Source organism: Mandrillus leucophaeus, unplaced genomic scaffold (assembly GCF_000951045.1).
Source record: "Mandrillus leucophaeus isolate KB7577 unplaced genomic scaffold, Mleu.le_1.0 Scaffold738, whole genome shotgun sequence".
NCBI classification, from domain to species: domain Eukaryota; kingdom Metazoa; phylum Chordata; class Mammalia; order Primates; family Cercopithecidae; genus Mandrillus; species Mandrillus leucophaeus.
In genome coordinates this window covers 505,397-526,409 of record NW_012108008.1, presented here as the reverse complement: position 1 = coordinate 526,409, position 21,013 = coordinate 505,397, and the positions used below count along the sequence as shown (strand labels likewise).

At 39.3% G+C, this 21,013-nt stretch overlaps 1 protein-coding gene across 2 annotated transcripts; it reads left to right on the top strand.

The window, feature by feature from the left end:
* Positions 1–1,654: 1,654 nt before the first annotated feature.
* Positions 1,655–13,110, top strand: LOC105528871 (cytochrome c oxidase subunit 7A2, mitochondrial). Of its 2 annotated transcripts, XM_011965827.1 has the most exons (5): positions 1,655–1,916; positions 7,402–7,558; positions 9,967–10,056; positions 10,843–10,927; positions 12,913–13,110. In XM_011965827.1, exons 2-5 carry the CDS (start codon positions 7,445–7,447, stop codon positions 12,969–12,971), a joined length of 348 nt encoding a protein of 115 aa, XP_011821217.1. In that variant the 5' UTR covers positions 1,655–1,916; positions 7,402–7,444; the 3' UTR covers positions 12,972–13,110. The 2 variants fall into 2 exon arrangements, with proteins under 2 accessions (XP_011821217.1, XP_011821216.1); XM_011965826.1 differs by lacking the exon at positions 1,655–1,916 and having other exon boundaries at positions 7,276–7,558.
* The last annotated feature ends 7,903 nt before the right edge of the window (positions 13,111–21,013 follow it).

The window sequence follows — 21,013 nt, the reverse complement described above, 5'->3', positions numbered from 1 at the left end:
CTTCCACCTGTGAGAGACAGTGGTGGAAGTGAGAGATCATATTTTTATGGCTAAGAGGAGTAGGGCAGAGAACTTTGGGGATCAGGCCATTCTGTTGTATATGCTTTCAACTAGACATTTTCAGGCCTGTCCCTGCCTCCACTCTGCTGTAACTTTTACCTCCAAATCTGAGCTGCTCAGGGACTGTGGAATCAGTCAGCATGCTTCTCACTGGTATCCACCTTGTAGTCCCTCTAGATTGCAGCTTTCTCTGTTCAGCTCAGTCATATTCCATCTGCTTTCAGTTTTCCAGAAGTTTGTTGAAATCATTTGTCTGTTGCTGCCTCCTCTCTATTCAAATTTTGGGCTCATGTCTTTTTAAAATTGTTTTCCAGATTATCGTATGGTAAATTTTACTTCTGTTCTGGTAGCATAGTTTTTTGAGTTTTAATACCAGAGATAAAGTACCATCACTCCCCAAAAAACTCCTCATACTATTCCTTTGTAATCATTCACCCTTCCTCCCACTCATAACCCCCAATTTGTTTTCTATCCCCATAGTTTTTTCTTCTAGAAAGTTCTAAATAGGAGCAATGCCATATGTAACCTTTGAAACAGCCTTCTTTCCTTTAGTGTAATGGCCCTGAGATTCATCCAAGATAATGTGTCTTATCAATAATTTTTCTCATATTTTTCAAATTTATTTCATTTTACTATAGTGGGATGGAGGAGAGATAAACTCGGGGGGCCAATCTACCATCTTAAATCAGAAACACCTTGAAGCAAATATACCCTTCACTTTTTGTTGATTTTATAATGTTTTTAAAAAAAATCTTAAAAGAGAAACTTGTTATTTAAGTGGTAGTAATAAGAGCTTGTCTGTGTATCACAAGCTTTTCTATACAGGGTAATGTGGAAAAAGATTGAACTCCCCTTACATCCCTTTCAAGCTTATTATGCCACTTTGTTTCAAGCACAGAATTGCAGACAATAGCTTTACAAATATTTGTCAAATTGCAGTATCAGTGGTGTAAAGTAACCCCAGGGCATGTTGTCATGCCTTTTCACAACAAACTTTGTGAAACAGTATGTCCTTTATATTTTCTTGTCATCTTCAACTTCAATCAGGGTCAGGCTTTCACCTCAAGATTATACTGTTTGTACTCTGTTGAGTGTCACCTGTGTCTGAAAGATTCAGTAGAAAGAGTATGGGTTTCAGAAGTAGGCTGATACGGCTCCTATACTTACAAACTGTACCTTGCAATTGCTTAAATCTTCTAAGCCATTTACCTTTCCTTGTCTGTAAAATAGGGATTTCAATACCTATTTGACAGATTTTGTTTTGAGCAATGAGTGACAGATAAAAAGCATTTAACACAAAGCATAGAAAAATAGATATTCAATGAACAATTCCCATTCTTTTCTGTCAAATCAAGTGAACTCGCCCTTATTTTTTTTTTGCTCCATTATATCTTTTTGCTCCATTTGATAGGCATTTTCCTTTCCTCTCCTTTAGCATGTGGCTTCTGTGAATGACTCTCCTGATTTTTTTCCCCTTATCTGTTCCTTAGTCTCCTTTGTATATTCCTTAATTATACTAACCATATAAAATGTTGGGAGTTCTTTGAGATTGTGTTCTATGCCTTTAAGTTACACATTCTCCCTGAACAATCTTAAGTACCTTATTATTTCTGTTGTCTTTACACTGACTGACTTCTCTGTCTTTTCTTGTGCCTTGACATCTGTCTTGAGCTCTAGATTTTTCATTATTAATCACTGGAGACATGAAAGTTAATAATGAATTAACCTAAGTTAATAAGGCCCAAGCAGCAATCATTCCACACAACCCTGGGTTTAATAAGGTCAAAACAGGAATAATCTCACACCAGAGATTTACATTCCTCGTTATTGTGAATGGTATAGCCAACCACCTTGAGGTAAGCCAGAAACCCTAGCTCTCTTCTCCAGCTGCCCAATCTAATATAAATCACTGTATTGTGTTGAGTTTTGAATGTTCTTCCTTTTAGTTGGGTCTCTCATCCCTCCCCTTATCTACATCTCTCTTGATTATTTAGTTTAGGTTTTCCTTCCTCCTTGGATTACTATGAGAGCTTTCTGACAGACTCTCTGACCCTAATAACTCATGTCCAATCCAGCCTTTCATTACTAGAATGATCCTGAAATAGAGCTCCAATTTTAACAGTTTGCTATTTGAACCTGTAAGTAGCCCTTCAGGATGTTTAATTCATCCCTGAACTCAGCCTTCCACTATTACCTCAATTCTTCATTTGTTCTGCAAACCAAACCATTTGCAATTCCCCAAGACACCTGGCCACCCTGTCTTGGCCTTTGCAAATGTTAAAGCTTTTGCCTAGATTTTTCTTCTTACCCAACCTTTCCTCCCATAATAGTTTTTGAGTTATTTTAACAGCCACCCAATGATGATGAATACTATTATCTCCATTTTAAAGATAAGAGAAACTGAGGTATAGATTATGTATCTTGCCTTCAGTCATGTCATTACCACTAAATGGCAGATTCAGGATCTGTCTGACTTTCAAGTTCTTAACAACTATTTTTTTTTCTCTTTTCACTCCATCTAGGCCTCTGTTTTTACAGTTCCTGCAGCGCATCAACGCTTGATTCCAAATTCAGATTGTTAATCATGTTCTTGTCCTAAGTCTGGAATGACTTAATTTCTGCTCCATTTATTCTACCAGACCTTGCCAAAATTGTCTTTTTTTTTTTTTGAGACAGAGTCTCACTGTGTCACTAGGCCAGAGTGCAGTGGCGCGATCTCGGCTCACTGCAACCTCCACCTCCCGAGTTCAAGCGATTCTTCTGCCTCAGCCTCCCGAGTATCTGGGACTACAGGCTAATTTTTGTATTTTTAGTAGAGACGGGGTTTCACCATGTTGGCCAGGATGGTCTCGATCTCTTGACTTGTGATCCGCCCGCCTCGGCCTCCCAAAGTGCTGGGATTACGGGGGTGAGGCTGTAATCCGTGCCCGGCCCCAAATTCTGCCTTTTTACAACCTTAGCCCACTACTTTCTTTGAATTTCCCATACAGCTTTTGTTGTACCAGTTACTTGGAGAGTCATTTATGTCTGCATCAAATTTACTGTTATGTATGATATTCCTAATTAGATTATATTCTCCAGAAGGTCAGAGACTTTAAAACAATATTCCCTTGAGTGTATTACAAAGCGTTACATTCATAGTAGGTAGCTGGTAGATTATTGTTCAATGGAGAGTGACTCATGTTCTTGTTGATGAAAATAGTCAAACTCTATAAAATATTTTAAGAGATTTATTCTGAGCCAAATATGGGTGATCATGGCCTGTGACACAGCCCTCAGGAGATCCTGGGAACATGTGCCCAGGGTGGTTGGGATACAGCTTGGTTTTATATATTTTTGGGAGGCATGAGACATCAATCAAATACATTTAGGAAATACATTGGTTTGGTTCAGGAAGGCGAGGCAACTCAAAACGGTGGGGAGGGGGGACTTCCAGGCTATAGGTAGATTTAAACATTTTCTGGTTGGCAACTGGTTGAGTTTATCTGGAATCAATAGAAATGTTTAGGTTAAGATAAAGGATTAAGTTTTATTGTGCAGACGAAACTCTCAGATAGCAGACTGCAGAGAGAGCAGGTTATAAAATGTGTCTTACCAGACTTAAAAGAATGCCTGGCTCTTAGTTGATTATCTCCTGGATCTGGAAAGGCAGGAAAGAAAACAAAGGGGAAAGGGGATTCTCTATAGAATGTGGATTTTTCCCACAAGAAACTTTGCAGGGCAATTTCAAGATTTGGCAGAGAAACATGTTTTGGGGTAAAACATTTTGATTTTCTTCCTCGTTATGCCAGTCAGATTAAGTCATAATATACAGGGTTAAATAAAACCCATCTGATAAGAATTTGTGGTTTGTAGGGTAGGACTCCCCAGACCCCTTAGATAGGAATTTGGGCAAGATAAAAAGAAAATCAGAGCTTAGTCCTCATTTATGAAATTGTTTATCATAAGGACTTTAGAGTTAGAGAAAAAGATCATTAGGAGTTAGTCCAAATACTTAAGTTTAATGATGAAAAGACTGAGGCTTGCAATTAGATGAAGTATTTAATAATAAACTAAATACAGCAACCAAGACAGCAACTGTTTCCTGATTTCCAAAGGTGACTCAGAATGTGATAAAGTATGGAATTATATTGAAATTTATCTTTTACCTAACCAGTAGTTTGTAACATTAAAGTTCACATGAAACTGTTCTATATTTTTATAAAATTGGAAGTGGATTAAGCATGGCTCTAGAATTAACAGATGTGTGTATGCACACACATCCAAATCACAGAAAACTATTCTGGCTTCCCTCTGTTTTTGTTATTTATAGATTCTATAGGCAGGATCATAGTCAGGGTTATCTTGTCTGCTTTTTAAAGGAAAAAAAAAATGATTGGGTAACTGTGCTTTGGTAACTGCATCAGTAATTATGAGATATTTTAACGTAGTACTTTTGCATCTGATGTCCATCTTACTGACAAGACTTAAATCATGACCTACCTCAGGTTTCCCACATATTCCCCCTGCCAATTCTGTCATACTGTTACAAAACCCTCTGGAGTAAGTATTTTCCAAAAGAACCATTTTCTAATTTTCTAACATTACAAAAGAGCAAGGATAAAAGAACCCCAAACTGATGTTTTGGAAGCAGTCTATTTTGAAAGTAACTTCTGGTTCAGAGGATGAATTTCAAAAAGTGGTAATGTTTCTAGTGTGCCTGGGAAGATCCAGTAAAGTTTGTCAGGTACCCAGGCAAATTTCAGTCATTTGTATGTCAGGATAATCACAACTTACAGAAAAGGAGCAAGGCGATAATGAATGAGGAACCCTGGGACTGAAAACATTTGGAGGGAGTACAAGTACTAAGACATGTTTTGAATTTTTACACTCAATAATCCATTCTTTTGTGCAGGATGACAGTTCATTCATTTAACCAATGTATATTGAGCATTTTCTGTGTGCCAATTACTATTCTAGATGCCAGGGATACATGAGTACACACAACCGAGTTTAGAGCAGAGTCATATGATCCCACTTAAGTTCTTAAAAGAATCATTGCTGTGTGGAAGATAGTGGAAGAGTGGAAACAGGGAAACCCGTTAAAAAGGCTTTTGACATAATCTGAACAAGAGATGATGATGGCTTGGCCAGTAGTAGCAGTAGTGTTGGAGATAATGAGAAGTGGTTCAATTCAGATTGTATTTTGAAGGTGCAGCCAATGGAAATTTTAAATAAATTGATTTATAGAGTATGACAGAAAACAAAGTTTAAGGCTTGAAGTAAGGAAAATTGCAGAGGACAAAGTTTGGGAATAAGGAGTGGAAAGTAGAATTCAGTTTTGTTTGTAAGTTTGAGATGCACGTTAGCCATCTAGGTGGAGATGTCTTAAGTTAATGGGAAAGGCCAAGCAGGAGATAGGTGAGTTGTCAGCACATGAATAGTTTTTCTTTCCTAAAAAAATTCTTTTTCTTCATACAATCTACAGGAAGTGGGAGTAGTAGTTCAATGTTAGATGAAATCACAAAAGGGATGAATGTAGAAAAAAGGTGAGAAACTGAAATTTTAGAGGTTAAGAGGACAAGGATCCAGGAAGAAACTAAAAGGAGCAGCCGCTAAAACAGGAGAACCGCTGAAGGAGTACTATGGAAGCCACTTTACGACCATGCTTCAAACTATCATATTCTTTCTTACATGTATGCTTTACCTCCAAATTAAAAAGTAAAAGTATATGGTGAGGGACGGATTAGCTATGTTAAATGCTGCTAATAGATGGATAAGGTGAAAATTGAGTCTCACAATTTATTTAGCAACCTGGAAGCTATTGGTGATTCTAAACAAAAGCAGTAAAAGCCTGCCCAAAATGGGACCAAAAAAAGCTTAGGAGGAGGAGGAGAGACAAGTGTAAAGAAGTCTATAGGATGGTAATGGAAATCAAAGGAGTTTTTTTGTTTTTAATTTGGGAACGTGTTAATAGATGGAATGATCCAGTAAAGGGGGAAATTGCACTGAATAACATGAATATTAAGAATCTGTGTCTAGGATCTATTTAATGTGAATTCATGGCTTTTTGGACAGAGTCATAAGCTTCTTAGATCTGTCACCCAATGTAATTAATTCATGTGTTGGTTAGTGAATACTCCCTTTAAGCAGTGCTTGTGGATTGGTAAGAAATCCACATAATCTCTGCGCTTGAGAAATTTACAATCTAGAGTTGGCTAACTGGAGAAAACATAAGAGAGTACATACAACTAACAAATTAAGGTTATGGACAATGTACTTAAACCCCCACGCCCCAGCTATTGGCATGTGGTAATTTTGTCCAGAGTTTTGGTTACATGCATAATCCAGAGGGTTGTAGAAAATCAGGTCCTTTCAGTCGCAATCTAAGAAGACATGAATTGGGGTGTTTATAAGCCTTGGTGAGGAAGAGAATTTTAACTGGGACTGGTAACTTGGTGGGCCCATTGACATACAGTAGATTGTGAAGAAGAAAACCCCAAGGATTACAAGAAATAGTTTTAATATTACTAATTTTTATCATTTGCTGAGCCTATGGGTTTCTTATTTGAAATGGCAATCAAATAATTTGTGAGAGTTTGCAGAAAGGTGGAAAGATTATTGTAATACAGGGCAGATATTTGCGTTTGTACACACTTGAGGGTAAGCACAAGAAATAAACACAATGGGGATTACTTAAGCGAAATGGATGACACCGACAGCCTTTCTGTACAACAAATAATTGCTGTGCTTAACTCCAGTAATGAATGTAGTGCCCTGCTGGATCTGGGACAGCAAGACTTTTGAGTCCAGATGCGCCATCTCATTTCTTGTCCCCCAACGTTTCCTCAGTAGCAAGCTAGCGAGCCGCTTCCACAATATGGGGACACTGTGAAAGAGCTTCTTCTTGCTTAGGGAGTTCTGCAGCAGTCGAAGGTACAAGAAGATAAAAATTGTTACCTTGACACAGCTCTTACAGCATATTCTCAACACAAGGAACAGTAATGTCCCGCAGCAATTCCTTCGGTGGAAAAAACTAATCCGTTTTGTATTTTATGAGGCCTCACAGCTGTATTTCGGCCAACTCAGTCTTTGTTCACTTTCTAGCGGCTTAAAGGTTGCCCAGTTTTACGCCTTCTCGCTCAAAACAGACACTAGCTTTCTTTGATAGCCTGGTCCCACACTGACTTCATCTAAGCTTATTACATTCATCTCACAAATCGTTTGCCTTTTCCCCAGCCTTAGCTCCAGCGACCAGCCGAAAACGTCAGGAACGAGCTCACCAGACTTGAGACGGCGAGCCGGCTAGAGCGGATAGGGCCGTACTGCCGCTCTAGTTTTTCTTTTGCTCTCTATGATTAGGAGCGCAGGCCTCTCTTCGGCCCCGCAAGATTTACGTTCCTGAATGCTTACGCAAGTCTCGGAGGTAGTTCCGGTTCCGGCGTGGCCATTTTCGTTGCTGGTGTTAAGTTGCGGCGGTTGCCGGTCAGTAACAGCCAAGATGCTGCGGAATCTGCTGGTGAGGAGCTTCTCGTCTTGCATTCATGATAGGGGCGAGGGAGTGGAGAGGAGGCTGAGGCACCATGACAGAAAACCCTCACCTGGGAGGGGTGCAGAAGGCGGCTAATGAAGTCACCTTGATTTATGTCCTTTTCCCCTGACCTTACTTTTCCTCTCGCCCCAGGCCGTCTCTATTCCTCTCGCCCCAGGCCGTTGCTGGGTAGATGTAAGGAGTGTAGAGGCTGGGGAAGTGACCAGAGACTTGTGGGTTAGACCCGTCTTGGGTTCTTAGGCACCACCCCTAACCCTGTCGGTCATTGATGAGGTTAGTAGCTCGGATCTGAGTAAAACCAAGGACCAGGTGGGGAATGTCTGACACCCGGAAGCATCAAGCAGAAAGGTGTTCTTCTGGTAATGAAAGGCTTTAAGTTTCAATGGTTTTGAGCTTTGCGAGCTTTCTGAGAAGGCAGTTTAGAAACCAAGCCATTCATTTTGGGTGGAACTTTAGGAATAGTCATGGCTGAACTGCAGCGTTACTTCCGTCAGGCTATTGTGCATTGTCCTTCACCCCTCCACCGACTTTGAGCATATGAAATATTTCCCCAAATTTTGAAAAAGAAAAGAAAAAAATGCGACAATGATTATTTTATCTTTTAAATTATTTAATGAAGTTTTGTTTCATTAAAATCCTCAATGTAATTTATTTTAAAAAATCGAGAGCACATTTGTTTCATTATTTAATTCAACTGGATATTTAATGCAAGTCTCTTTAAAAGATGTATACCCTATTTAAAATTTTTTAGGAAAAATGTAATGGGAGAAGCATTTTAATTGAGAAGGAATCATGCCAGTCTATTTGCTGTCAAGTAATAGGTTTTTTTTTTTTTTTTTTTTTTTTGAGACATACTCTATTGCCCAGGCTGGAGTGCGGTGGCACGATCTCGGATCTCCCAGGTTCGAGCGATTCTCCTGCCTCAGCCTCCCAACTAGCTGGGATTACAGGCGCTCGCCACCAAGCCCGACTAATTTTTGTATTATTAATAGAGACAGGGTTTCACCATGTTGGGCAGGCTGGTCTCGAATCCTTGACCTCAGGTGATCCGCTCACCTCAGCCTCCCAAAGCGCTGGGATTACAGGCATCAGCCACCGCGCCCGGCCCTTTTTTTTTTTTTTTTTTTTTGAGCGGAGTTCGTTCTTGTGGCCCAGGCTGGAGTGCAGTGGCGTTGTTTGGGCTCACTGCAACTTGCGCCTCCCGGGTTCAAGCCATTCTCCTGCCTCAGCCTCCTTAGTAGCTAGAATTACAGACGCACACCACCACGCCCAGCTCATTTTTGTATTTTTAGTAGAGATGAGGTTTCACCATGTTGGCCAGCCGAGTCTCAAACTCCTTACCTCAGGTGATCCACCCACCTCGGACTCCCAAAGTGCTGGGATTACAGGCGTGAGCCACCGCGCCTGGCCAAGTAACAGATTTTTTCTTTTCTTTTCTTTTCTTTTTAAGATGGAGTTTCACTCCTTTTGCCCAGGCTATAGTGCAATGGGGCGATTTTGGCTCACCGCAACCTCTGCCTCCCGGGTTCAAGCGATTCTCCTGCCTCAGCCTCCCGAGTAGCTGGGATTACAGGCATTTGCCACCGTGCCCGGCTAGTTTTGTGTTTTTGGTAGAGACAGGGTTTCTCCATGTTGGTCAGGCTGCTCTTGGACTCTCAGGTGATCCGCCCGCCTAGTAACAGATTTTTTTTTTGTTTTTTGAAACGGAGTTTCAGTCTTGTTGCCCAAGCTGGAGTGCAATGGCCTGATATCGGCTCACCGCAACCTCTGCCTCCCAGGTTCAAGCGAGTCTCCTGCCTCAGCCTCACAAGTACCTGGGATTACAGGCATGTGCCACCACGCCCCACTAATTTTGTATTTTTAGTAGAGACAGGGTTTCTAATGTTGATCAGGCTGGTCTTGAACTCCTGATCTCAGGTGATCCGCCCGCCCCGGCCTCCCAAAGTGCTGAGATTACAGGCGTGAGCCACCACGCCCAGCAGATTTTTGATAATATGGTAGTATATTATGAAAATATTTGAGCTTAGTGTATTTTGGTTAAGCACTATTTTTGTAATATGTGTATGTCAATATGTTTGCATCAAGGATTATAAAATGTTACTGGTTCTGTTCAGGTAAAGATCATGATTTTATATTTTGGTTAGAATCTGTATGAATTGCTTCTTGAGTATGTTGTTTGGAGACTGCAGAATGTAATTCGAAAGCCAGAGGATGGATGACAAATTGAAAAGCCTGGATGCTCTTCCATGACTTTGCTACTGACAAGTCAGATATGCTTCAAGTCTCAATTTACCTTTTTTATAATATGAAGGACTGAAAATGGTTTTGAAGGTTTCTTTAGGCTCTAAGTCTGTTTAATAATATTTTCATTTTAGGCTCTCCGTCAGATTGGACAGAGAACCATAAGCACTACTTCCCGCAGACATTTAAAAAATAAAGTTCCAGAGAAACAAAAACTGTTCCAGGTACTGAAGTATTTTATAGGAGATTGTTACTTGTAATAATTAGATTACCAAAAGGTAGAGTTAGGATAAACAAGTATGTGTATAAATTAGATCATATGACAATATAAACATTACAAAATAAGTCAAGAACATGTGCCATACTGCTAATAGTGATTGTCTCTTGGGGAAAGACCTGGTGGAGCAGAGCAATTTACCTCTATAAGTAGTTTGATTATGAGTGATTTTTGTTTTATTATGGTTTCTAGCTTTTCCCAAATAAAACTTCAAGTGATTAAAAATAGTTGTATCATATATACATACAAATAAATACTTTACTGGACAGATGTACTAAATAGCTACTTTATGCTGGATTAGATGCTAGGGATATAATTTAGGGTTATAAACCAAAATCCCTTCCCCACTTTTTAGGGAAAAAAGGTTCCTATGACTAAATCTAATGTGTGGCAATTATTGATTCTTTTATATTTCAGTTATATTAAAGTTGTTGAGATCAGTGTGTATGTTTTATAGCTTTAATGTTTATGTATTCTTTGGAAAGACCATCATTAATGGATCTTAAATTAACAGTAAAAGAAAAATGCTGACTTTTAGGAGTTCTTATTTTAAAAGTAGTAGGAGTAGAGACAGAATAAAGAAAATTGTAGGTCTTTTAAATTTTAATACTTAAATACTTTAATTATAGGGATTTAAGGAGCTACATCATTTTATATGTCTGTTCTTTTGAAACTTAGTTGGAAATGAGTGAGGCATCTATTATTGTCTTTTTTTTTTCTTTTTTTAATCTAGGAGGATGATGGAATTCCACTGTATCTAAAGGGTGGGATATCTGATGTCCTCCTGTATAGAGCCACCATGGTTCTTGCAGTTGGTGGTAAGGCCTTTGGAATGTTTGAACGTTTATAGAAAAGTAATAGTAATGATAACTGATAACTTTTGCTTTTGCTATGCCAGTATTTTAATGCAGGCAGTCTGTCTCCAGAATTTGATATCTTACTATGTCTCATAATGATTCAAGAGGATGACTGATACATACTGTATAAGAGCATTTTGATGTTTTTTTTTTGAAACGGAGTTTTGCTCTTGTTACCCAGGCTGGATTGCAATGGTGTGATCTCAGCTCACTGTGACCTCTGCTTCCCAGGTTCAAGCGATTCTCCTGCCTCAACCTCCCGAGTAGCTGGGATTACAGGCATGTGCCACCCCGCCTGGCTAATTTTGTAGTTTTAGTAGAGATGAAGTTTTTCCATGTTGGTCAGGTTGGTCTGGAACTCCCGACCTCAGGTGATCTGCCCGCTATGGCCTCCCAAAGTGCTGGGATTACAGGCATGAGCCACTGCACCTGGCCTTAATAAAAAAATAACACCAATAAGATTTGATGATTATTTTGTGATAGAGTTGGCTTTCTGAGTACCATTGATGGTAGTGAAGGCTATAGTTCAGTCAAAAGCATCCATTATATCCCACCTCTTATAGCAAGGGCTTTAAAACATTTTGACTGTGATGCAAAATAAAAGCGCACTTTACATCTAAACTCTGTACAGACATATTTATGACAAACAAAATTTGTATGGAACAATACTTTTACTGGAAGGTAAAGAGAAGGGAATCTATATTTGAGTGATTATTTTGTGCCCATCATATTCATAGGAATGCCACATACTTGGATTTCTGTAAATCTTGCATGAAGTCTATAATATGTCTTCATTTTAAAGACGAGGAAACTATGTTAATTACCTGTTTGGGAAACTCTGCTCTCACATCACAACAATCAACATGGAAGACCTCTGTTGCCAAATGTGTGGGGGTTTTTCCCTACACACCATGTAATAGACACCAGCTAGGTGTCCGCCAATTCAGTTTCCACACTCTCTACTGGGAGATAGCATCAGATTCCACAGGTTGATGGCAGAAGACTGTCTCCTCCTTCCCACCAGTTACAAGTTTGGGTCTCTGGAACTTCTGACTGACTGGCTTTAAGTTGGGGTTCCCACAATCTCCTCACTAGGGGAACACATTTACCAGTTTATTATAAAAGGTATTATAGGCCGGGTGTGGTGGCTCACGCCTGTAATCCCAGCACTTTGGGAGGCTGAGGCTGGCAGATCACGTGAGGTCAGGAGTTCAAGACTAGCCAGGCCCACATGGTGAAGCCCTGTCTCTACTAAAAACACAAAAATGAGCTGGGTGTGGTGGCACACACTTGTAATTCCAGCTACTCGTGAAGCTGAGGCAGGAAGATTGCTTTAACTGGTAGGCGGGGGTTGCAGTGAGCTGAGATTGTTCCACTGTACTCCAGCCTGGACAACAGAGGGAGACTCTGTCTCAAAAAAAAAAAAAAAAAAAAGTCCTAAATTCCTTTTGGCCAATGTGACCATTTCTTAGACATTCTGGTAAATAGTTTTTAAAATGAAATTCCGGTTATCAGCTATTTTTTACATTACATTTGATTACTTTAAAATTATATCACTCTTCCTTTTTTTACATTCACTTTAGGGAAGGCTTGCATATTTTGAAGTCATTTTTTTCTTTGGCATTTGAATCATCCTTAATCATCCTTAGCATTTCTCAGGCAATCTTGGGTTAATATGGAAATAACGTTTGTATATGTTCTTATTTTTAAAAATTTTTGTATTTTATGTTGACAGATATATTATTGTGCCATACTTTGTTAAAACTACATTAAATATATTTTACATATATTTATTTAAAATTTTGCCAACACCTATCAAAATACTTCTTTGTGTTCTAATTAAGGTAGTCTTAATGCAAACTTACAACTTTTAAACTGGAATATTAAATTTATACACTTAGATCTCAGAATTTCTGGTTAGGTTCTTTTTTGTTTTTTATTTTTAGGAACAGCATATGCCTTGTATCAGCTGGCTGTGGCTGCATTTCCCAAGAAGCAGGAGTGACTTCAATCATCCCAGCAATCACTTGGTTCAGTTTCATTCTGCTCTCTATGGACCAGTAATCTGATAACCGAGCTCTTCTCTGGGGATCAATATTTATTGACTTGTAGTAACTGCCGCCAATAAAGCAGTCTTTACCATGCTTTGTCTGATTTTATCACTTTTATGCCAATAATTTCAACTTTTGGTCAGCCTTGTAAATCTTAGGTAAGGATCAAAGAAATGATTCTTCTGTCACAAAACTTGTATAAAGCAACATTGTTGTGATATTATTTTAGTGAAATTTTACTTTTAACAGCTTAAAATTAGAGTCTCAATTTCTGTCTCAACTTGACATTTGAATGCATATTGCTTTTTCCCCCTACCCACTCCAGTATATCTTGGAATATGCTAGAACCTGGGGGTAGTGGAAGCAGGTTATCTTTGGCTCCTGGGGTCTACATTTCTTTCTTTCTTTCTTTTTTTTTTCTCAGCTATGTGAGAGTATGCTTAAATACTGGATATATCCCACAGCTTAGAATTAGGGTTTAGTAGAATGACTTTGTAAAATATTTCAGTATTTGTTTTTTTCTACGCTCAGAGTGGGTTCAGGTAGGTTTCTGTCATCAGGAACCAACCAAAGCAGGATAGTTACTGGGCTCCCCAGCTATCATACCATCTAATGGACCCACAACTCTTATTTACCCTAAACAGTAGTTAGGTGCTTAATAAATGGTAGCCATTATTGGCTCTCATAATAGGAATGGTTCAAAAAGGTCTACTTCGAGAACACAAAATGCAAATAGATACAGAGTGTAAGAATCATAAAAAGAATTACAATGCTGCTCTAGGCAGTTTGCTTCAGGGTTTGCAGAACCCTTCCTGCTTTGAGAGAACCATGCATGAAGTTGGAAATTTCATAGACTTCAAGTTTGGGACTCCCCTTTCCTGGATTCTGGTGTGCATCCATGTGGAGAGTAGCATCTTGTGAACCACTTCAAGACTTTCCTTCTATATATATGGAGATTGGTGGCTCACGCCTGTAATCCCAGAACTTTGGGAGGCCGAGGCGGGTGGATCACGAGGTCAGGAGATCGAGACCATCCTGGCTAACACGGTGAAACCCCGTCTCTACTAAAAATTAGCCGGGCGCAGTGGCGGGCACCTGTAGTCCCAGCTACTTAGGAGGCTGAGGCAGGAGAATGGCGTGAACCAGGGAGGCGGAGCTTGCAGTGAGCCAGATTGCGCCCCTGCACTCCAACCTGGGTGATACACCGAGACTGCGTTTCAAAAAAAAAAAAAAAAAAAGATACAGAGTGCCTACTGTGTACTACCGTTTACGGTTTTAGGTGCCTAGGAATCATTGGTGAACAAAGGCAGATTCCTCCTCTCATGGAGTTTATGTTGTAGAAAGGGGTGGTAGGAAAGACAGTTTAAAAATAAATTGCACTGTTGGTTAAAAGATAAGTTCTATGGAAAAAGACCAAAGGGGAGAACTGACATGGGTGTGGATGGTTGGTTACAGTATTAAAGTTAGGGTAGTCTTCAACAGGAAGGTCAGATTATTTTGAGACATCCGAAAGTGAACTGGTCAGAAACAATCATCCCGCTGTGTCAGAAATTGGTTCTGGGACCTCCCACGGATATGAAAATTTGTGAATGCCCAAGCCTTTTATATAAAATGGTGTAGTGTTTGCATATAACCTATGCACATCCTCCTGTATACTTTAAATATCCTAGGTTTGTTATAATACCTGATGCAGGATAAATGCTATGTAAATATACTGTATTGTTTTGGGGATAAGGACCAATAAGAAAGTCTGTATGTGTTCAATACAGATTCAGCCATTTATTTTTTGCCAAATATTTTCAAGCTGTTGGTTGAATCCACAGATGCGGAACCCATGGATATGGTGGGCCAACTGTATATGGGCAAAAGGCACTCTAGGAAAAGGAAACAGCTTAGAGCAAATGTCCTAAGGTGCCTGGTATGTTCAAAGAACAGAAAGGCAAGAGTAGATACCACTCGGTGGGTGAGGGAGAGGAAGTTAGTAGGGTGTGGGCCACATCAAGTAGGGTCTTGTAGGTTATTTTAAGGACTTTGGCTTTTGAGTGACATGGAGAGCCCTCATAGGATTTCTCAATGAAGAGTAGACTTACATGTTTTAAAGAGGACTAGCCTGGTTGTTGTGATAAAATAGACCATAGGGGGCAGTAGTAGAAACAGGCAGATCCTTTACGATGCTTACTGCAGCAACTTAGATGAGAGGTGATGAAGGCTAAGAGCAGCTGTTAGCCATGAAAATGATGGAAAGTGTTCAAATTATGAGCAGAGGAGGATCTTTATCATCCACTTAAACCTTACCTTTCCTCATCCATCCATCCCACAATTTCTTATTGAGTATGAGAGTCTACTTCGTATAAAGCACTGTTGTAGGCTCAGAGAATAGAGCTGTGAAATAGATGAGCAAGCTCCTTCATGGGGCTTACATTCTAGTCGCTGGAAAACAAATAATTCATAAGCCTGATACTGTCCTATAGTGGGAACTGCAGATCAACAGGGTAGTCTATTGGGAGGAATAGTGCAGTGGAAGCTAGAAAAGGGCTGAGTAAAGTTACATTTGAACTGAGACCAGAAGAAAAGAAGGAGCCAGCTAACAGTGAGAAGAAAAGCATTCCAAGGAATGGGAAGAGGAAATTGCTTTGCAGGGACGAATTGCAGAAAGAGGACAAGTGGTGTGGAGCATGGGGAGCTGGAGAAAGCAGCAGTTGTTCTCTCTTCCACAGTGACTAACACAACAAATGGTCATGCCACTACGCACAGGGTCTAGATAGATTTGTTTTCTGGTTTCATAATATGCAACACGATCTCATAACCATAATATTGATTTAGCAAGAATCCCAAATATAAATTAATGTAGACAATCTATCTCAGGCAGTTATCGTTACTATTATTAGTAAGAACTGGAAGCTGAGAACATACAGAGATCAAATACACAATTACATTTGAACTAGAACTCAAACCTAGATATGTCTTATTCTGAAGTCTGTTGTTTATCTGTTATGTACCATGTTACTTCCTAAATGCAGAAAAAAAGAAAAAAAATACTTAGGATCATTTTACTTGTTGCTTTCCCCACAAACTTTATTCCTTTTGAATATTGTTGTATTCGTGGTTATGTTTGATGAATTAGCATCATAAGAATTGGCAATTTTTAGATTTTGCTCTTCTCTCAGACTCCTGTGAGTCTGGCTTTGTATCTACTCCAGTTGCCTATTTCTATTGAAATTATAGTTTTACAGCTGCTATTTACTATCTGAAAAAAAAACAAAAAACAAACCCCACCAGCTTCTACAAGTCAAGGATATATTGAAAGACTCATCTTATTAATGAGGAAAACCAATAAAAACTCAAGACATTTTCTACATTTTTATCTCAGTATAATATACTGGTGGGAAAAAAGGATTAAATGTTCACAATTACATTGCTTGGAAACTAGAAAACTGCCTACTGAAATGGTAATTGTAAGCCAGGCACGGTGGCACGTGCCTGTAATCCCAGCTACTTGGCAGCTGAGAAGGGAGAATGGCTTGAGCCCAATAGTTGGAATCCAGCCTGGGCAACATAATGAGACTCTCTCAAAAAAAGAAAGAAATGGTAATTTTAAGGCATACATGAAGTCAGTTAAAGGAAGGGAAATTCATAACATTAGATATTGCAGACTTAGTGCCAGAAGATATGCATGTATGTATGTAAATTTGGATTTGAGTGTTGATTTCTAATTATCAATCTTCCATTAGTATAATGTAAGATGGGCTATTTCTTGAATTCTGAAATTATGCCAGATCTTTATTGAGCTCTTGGAGGAGGCCATCATCTTCCCTCTGGGAGCTGCTAAAAATATTCTCTAGCATTATTCTGGTGGCTAAAAGCTGGTATCCTTGTTTGGCCTTGTTTTTTCTCTTTCGAGTCCATTTTACCCCAGTGAATGCACTTAACTAGAACAGCCTATGACCATTAACATTTGGATGCTCTCCCTACAGTGCTTTTTCCTAAAATAGTACCTGCTCTGGGAAATCAGTATGCAGTGAACCATCTTGACTGTTTTGGTCACAAAGACATATCTTTACAATTGATCATTTCCCCATCTTAATTCTATCCTAGTGATCATTAAAATGATTTCAAAAAGTTTTCTTTCCACTTTAGTTGGACCGTACAACAAAGGAACTGACCAGGAAGTTCCAGTCAAGGATGTGGAGCCTGGAGTCTCTTTTTTGTTCACCTCTGTCCATATTTATCAAAAAAAGTCTGGACGAAAAGCAACAGACAGAATCCCTTTACAGAATTGAAAGACAAAAGCAAAAAAAACAAAACAAAAAGATGCATTTCTCAAGAAGTAATTTCAAACATGAGTTTATTTCTCAAGACTTGAAAGAGTCCCTATGTTCATTTTCCAAAGCTGTAGCAGCCTAACTGAAATCATAAAGTTTTGATAATTGGTTTCCAAACCAAGCCTTTTAGTTGGTAGAATTTTTTTTTTTAGATGATTATAAAGTAGGATGAGAAAAAGAAGTGGAGTTATATAGAACACTTAATAAAGAACACCATGCATATATTATTATTTAAAAAACTTTCTGATTATAAAACTCATTCATACATATAGTAGATACAAAAGAAAGAAGAATACTTCTGATAGTGTTCAGCTGTTTGTCCTGTATATAAACAACTGGAGCACAGGAGTGTTTTTAGGACTCTCTCCATCTCTTGTCGTGGCTCATCCTTTGAAATTCCCTTGTTGAGCATGGCAGAAATGTATCCTCTGATGACATGCTTCCCTGCTTAACCACCTATATTAGATGGTTTGGGCTGCTATAACAGTATACCACAGACCAGATGGTGCTAACAGTAGAAATTTAGTTTCTCACAGTTCTGGACCCTTAGGAGTCCCAGATCAAGGTGCTGGCTCATTTGGTTCCTAGTGAGGGTTCTCTTTCTGGCTTGCAGACAGGGTGACCTTCTCACATGGCCTTTCCTTGTGACGTGTGGAGAGTGAACAAGCTGTGGGGTATCTTCCTCTCTTTGTAAGGACACCAATACTATCATGCTTATGACCTCATTTAACATTTATTACCTCCCTATACGTGCTATCTCCAAATATGGTCGCATTGGGAGTTAGGGATTCAACATGTGAATTTTAGTGGGACACACCTGACAGAAAATAAGGGCTGTTTTTTATTCCAAGTTCAAAAATTTCAAGGAAGGCTCTGACTGTCTGGGATTTACCAAATGAAGGGTAACATTGTTGGTGGTTTGTTTAGGGTTCACTTCTTGCCAATTGGTGGCTTTTATTTAAGGAGCTAATGCTCTGAAGATTTTCTTACAGATTAAACCTCTTTTTATTTTTATTTATTTTTAATTTTCTTGAGACAGAGTCTTGTTCTGTTGTACAGGCTGGAGTACAGTGGCACAATCTCGACTCATGGTAACCTTTGCCTCCCAAGTTCAAGCAATTCTTCTGCCTCAGCCTCCCAAGTAGCTGAGATTACAGGCACATGCCACCACACCTGGCTAATTTTTGTATTTTTAGTAGAGATGGGGGTTTCACCATGTTGGCCAGGCTGGTCTCGAACTCCTGACCTCAGGCAATCCACCCTCCTCGGCCTCCCAAAGTGCTGAAATTATAGGCATGAGCCATCGTGCCCAGCCCATTTCTTGATTTTTTGCTGGGGCACTATTGGGGGTAGGAGCAAATATGATTATAGAAATTCAGAAGATTTAGGCAGTAATATATAAGATGGACCAGAGTGGAGATAAAATGGATAATGAGGAAGCTATTACAATAAACGAAGCAAGATTTCAGACTATTGAGCAAAGTGAGTTGTCAGCTTGGATGAAAGTAAGGGTGGCAGGATGTGCTAGTAAGGATGTTAAAGGTAACCTAATGTCTTATAAGTTATGTTTTGTGTGAGACACAGAATAACTGCCACAAAGAAAGCAAAATGAATAGAAAATTAATAGGAAAATGGGTTAATTTGTAAAGAGGATAGGCTACATTATTCTTAGATTTCTGCCTTCTATAACCAGAGGAAAACAGGAAAGAACATAGTGGAGATGATCTAGGGATTGCAGTTATAATTTACAGTTGCAGCGTTTTCCTTATAAAGGAACACAACCTCCAAGACACTTGAAGGTAAGAACATGGGAATGGTAGAAATGAAAAGGCACTGTTCAGGAGACATGAGGCAGTTAATTCTGTGTGATGCTGAAGCCACCGGGCTTGGGAGTCAGCCGAGGTTACATCTACACTAGTTCCCAAATAACCATTATTCTGAGCCTCCACCTGTCCATTCAGGAACATTGCTACTCTTTAAAGTTAATTTTTTTTTGAGTCATTGACACATCACATGCCCAGGAACATGATTTTCCATATCCCTGCCCACCTCTTCTTGTCCACTCCAGGAGAAAAAGTCAACCCATCCAGGTGCTCCTCTGCCCAAAGCTCTGTTTTCACATGCTCCCAAAGCTACCCGTCCTTGGGTCCTGGGCCAGAGCTGGTTTGTATGGAGAAATGTGTAGTTTTCCTTCATGTATTCAGTCAACAAATATTGAAAAGTCTACTCTGAACCTGGCAAGGTTCTAGGCCCTGGAATATACACCCATGAACTAGACAGAAAATGTCCCTGCTCTTCGGGAGTTACATACTGAGCCATGCTTCCTCAGCGAGGCCCTGAAGCAGCAATTCTGGAGGCCACAGTACAGCCAGTTCTCCCTGTCTGCAGGTTCAGCATCCACGGATTCAAACAATCCCTGTTTTAAAATGCAGTATTTGAGGAATGAAGAACCCGAGGATATGACGCCTGCTTTTCGTAGCCGTGGGTTCCACAGGGCCAACTGCAGGACTTGAGCATCTGCAGATTTTGGTATCCCTGAGGGTCCTGGAACCAATCCTCTGCAGATACTGAAAGACAGCTGTATTGCAAAGTTTCCGGTAAAGATGACTGTTTCAGCTTTGGGCTTTTATTAGCACCTCTCTAATAAAACTCGCATGTGCCACAGAAAGAAGAAAGCATTTTTAGGCACATAATGCCTCAACACATACTTAGAGAACAATCCACATTTTTCTTTTGTTAGTCGAACAAAAGTATTCAAAGATAGGCCTGTCGCATTGACAAACTTTCACGGGATTCTAGAGCCTCAGCTTTTGCCTGGGAACAGGGAAAGTGGCTTTTTCATGAAAGTAACGGAAGGCCTATTTTTTCTTTTGATATCTTGTTTTTCAGGGATTACTGCTTTTTTTCCAGTGCATCTTATGATAAAGGCTGGGCCCTGTAACATGATACTTTTATGGTAGGACAATTTTCTGACTGAGGACAAGAGTTCTCTCTAAGAGAAACAAGGGTTCCATTTGAAATGGCTCAACTCAAAACTAATGTTCACAAATCAGTTCAGATTTGATAGTGATTTGTTGATGGAGTCAAATTTCCCGCTCCACTTTCTCTTACCGGCTGAGGAGTTGGGCTGTATTGTAAAGGAGCCATGGCGCCACTAGGGGGAAGTATTGGATAGGGAGGAAAAGAAAACTTAACATTCCTTCTGTCGCCGTGGAATTACAGAGTATTTCAGTAAATCTAAATTTAAAATATCAAGATCTTGCCAGTCAGAAGTCATTTGCTTCTCTGAACTCCGATAACACTGCTTACACATACAAGTAATAGTAAGCATGCTTTGCGTTCATTATTTCTCCCATTCAATTTTAAGTTCCTTGAAGTATAAGGGCTGTCTTATAATTCCTTAGTCTGCTACATAATATCTGTTGAAGACATGAATATTTTATGAGAATCCTCTGAATACATACTGAGTTCTTAATGTTTGGAAATACTTTTATAATAATGCAATTTTTGAATATTTTTAAATTGACAAGTAAACACTGCGTCTATTTATAGTGTACAACATGTTGTTTTATTATGTAACTCCCACAAGGTGTATATATATAAATATAAATAAATATAAATAAATATGTCTATTTATATTTATCTATACCTTGTGGTGTATAAATATAAATAAA

Excerpts from the sequence above, each read along its gene's own strand:
- LOC105528871 (XM_011965827.1), top strand. The coding sequence starts at position 7,445 with ATGCTTACGCAAGTCTCGGAGGTAGTTCCGGTTCCGGCGTGGCCATTT. Across the intron at positions 7,559-9,966 it reads AGATGCTGCGGAATCTGCTG|GCTCTCCGTCAGATTGGACA; the intron begins GTGAGGAGCTTC and ends TTTTCATTTTAG. Across the intron at positions 10,057-10,842 it reads AGAAACAAAAACTGTTCCAG|GAGGATGATGGAATTCCACT; the intron begins GTACTGAAGTAT and ends TTTTTAATCTAG.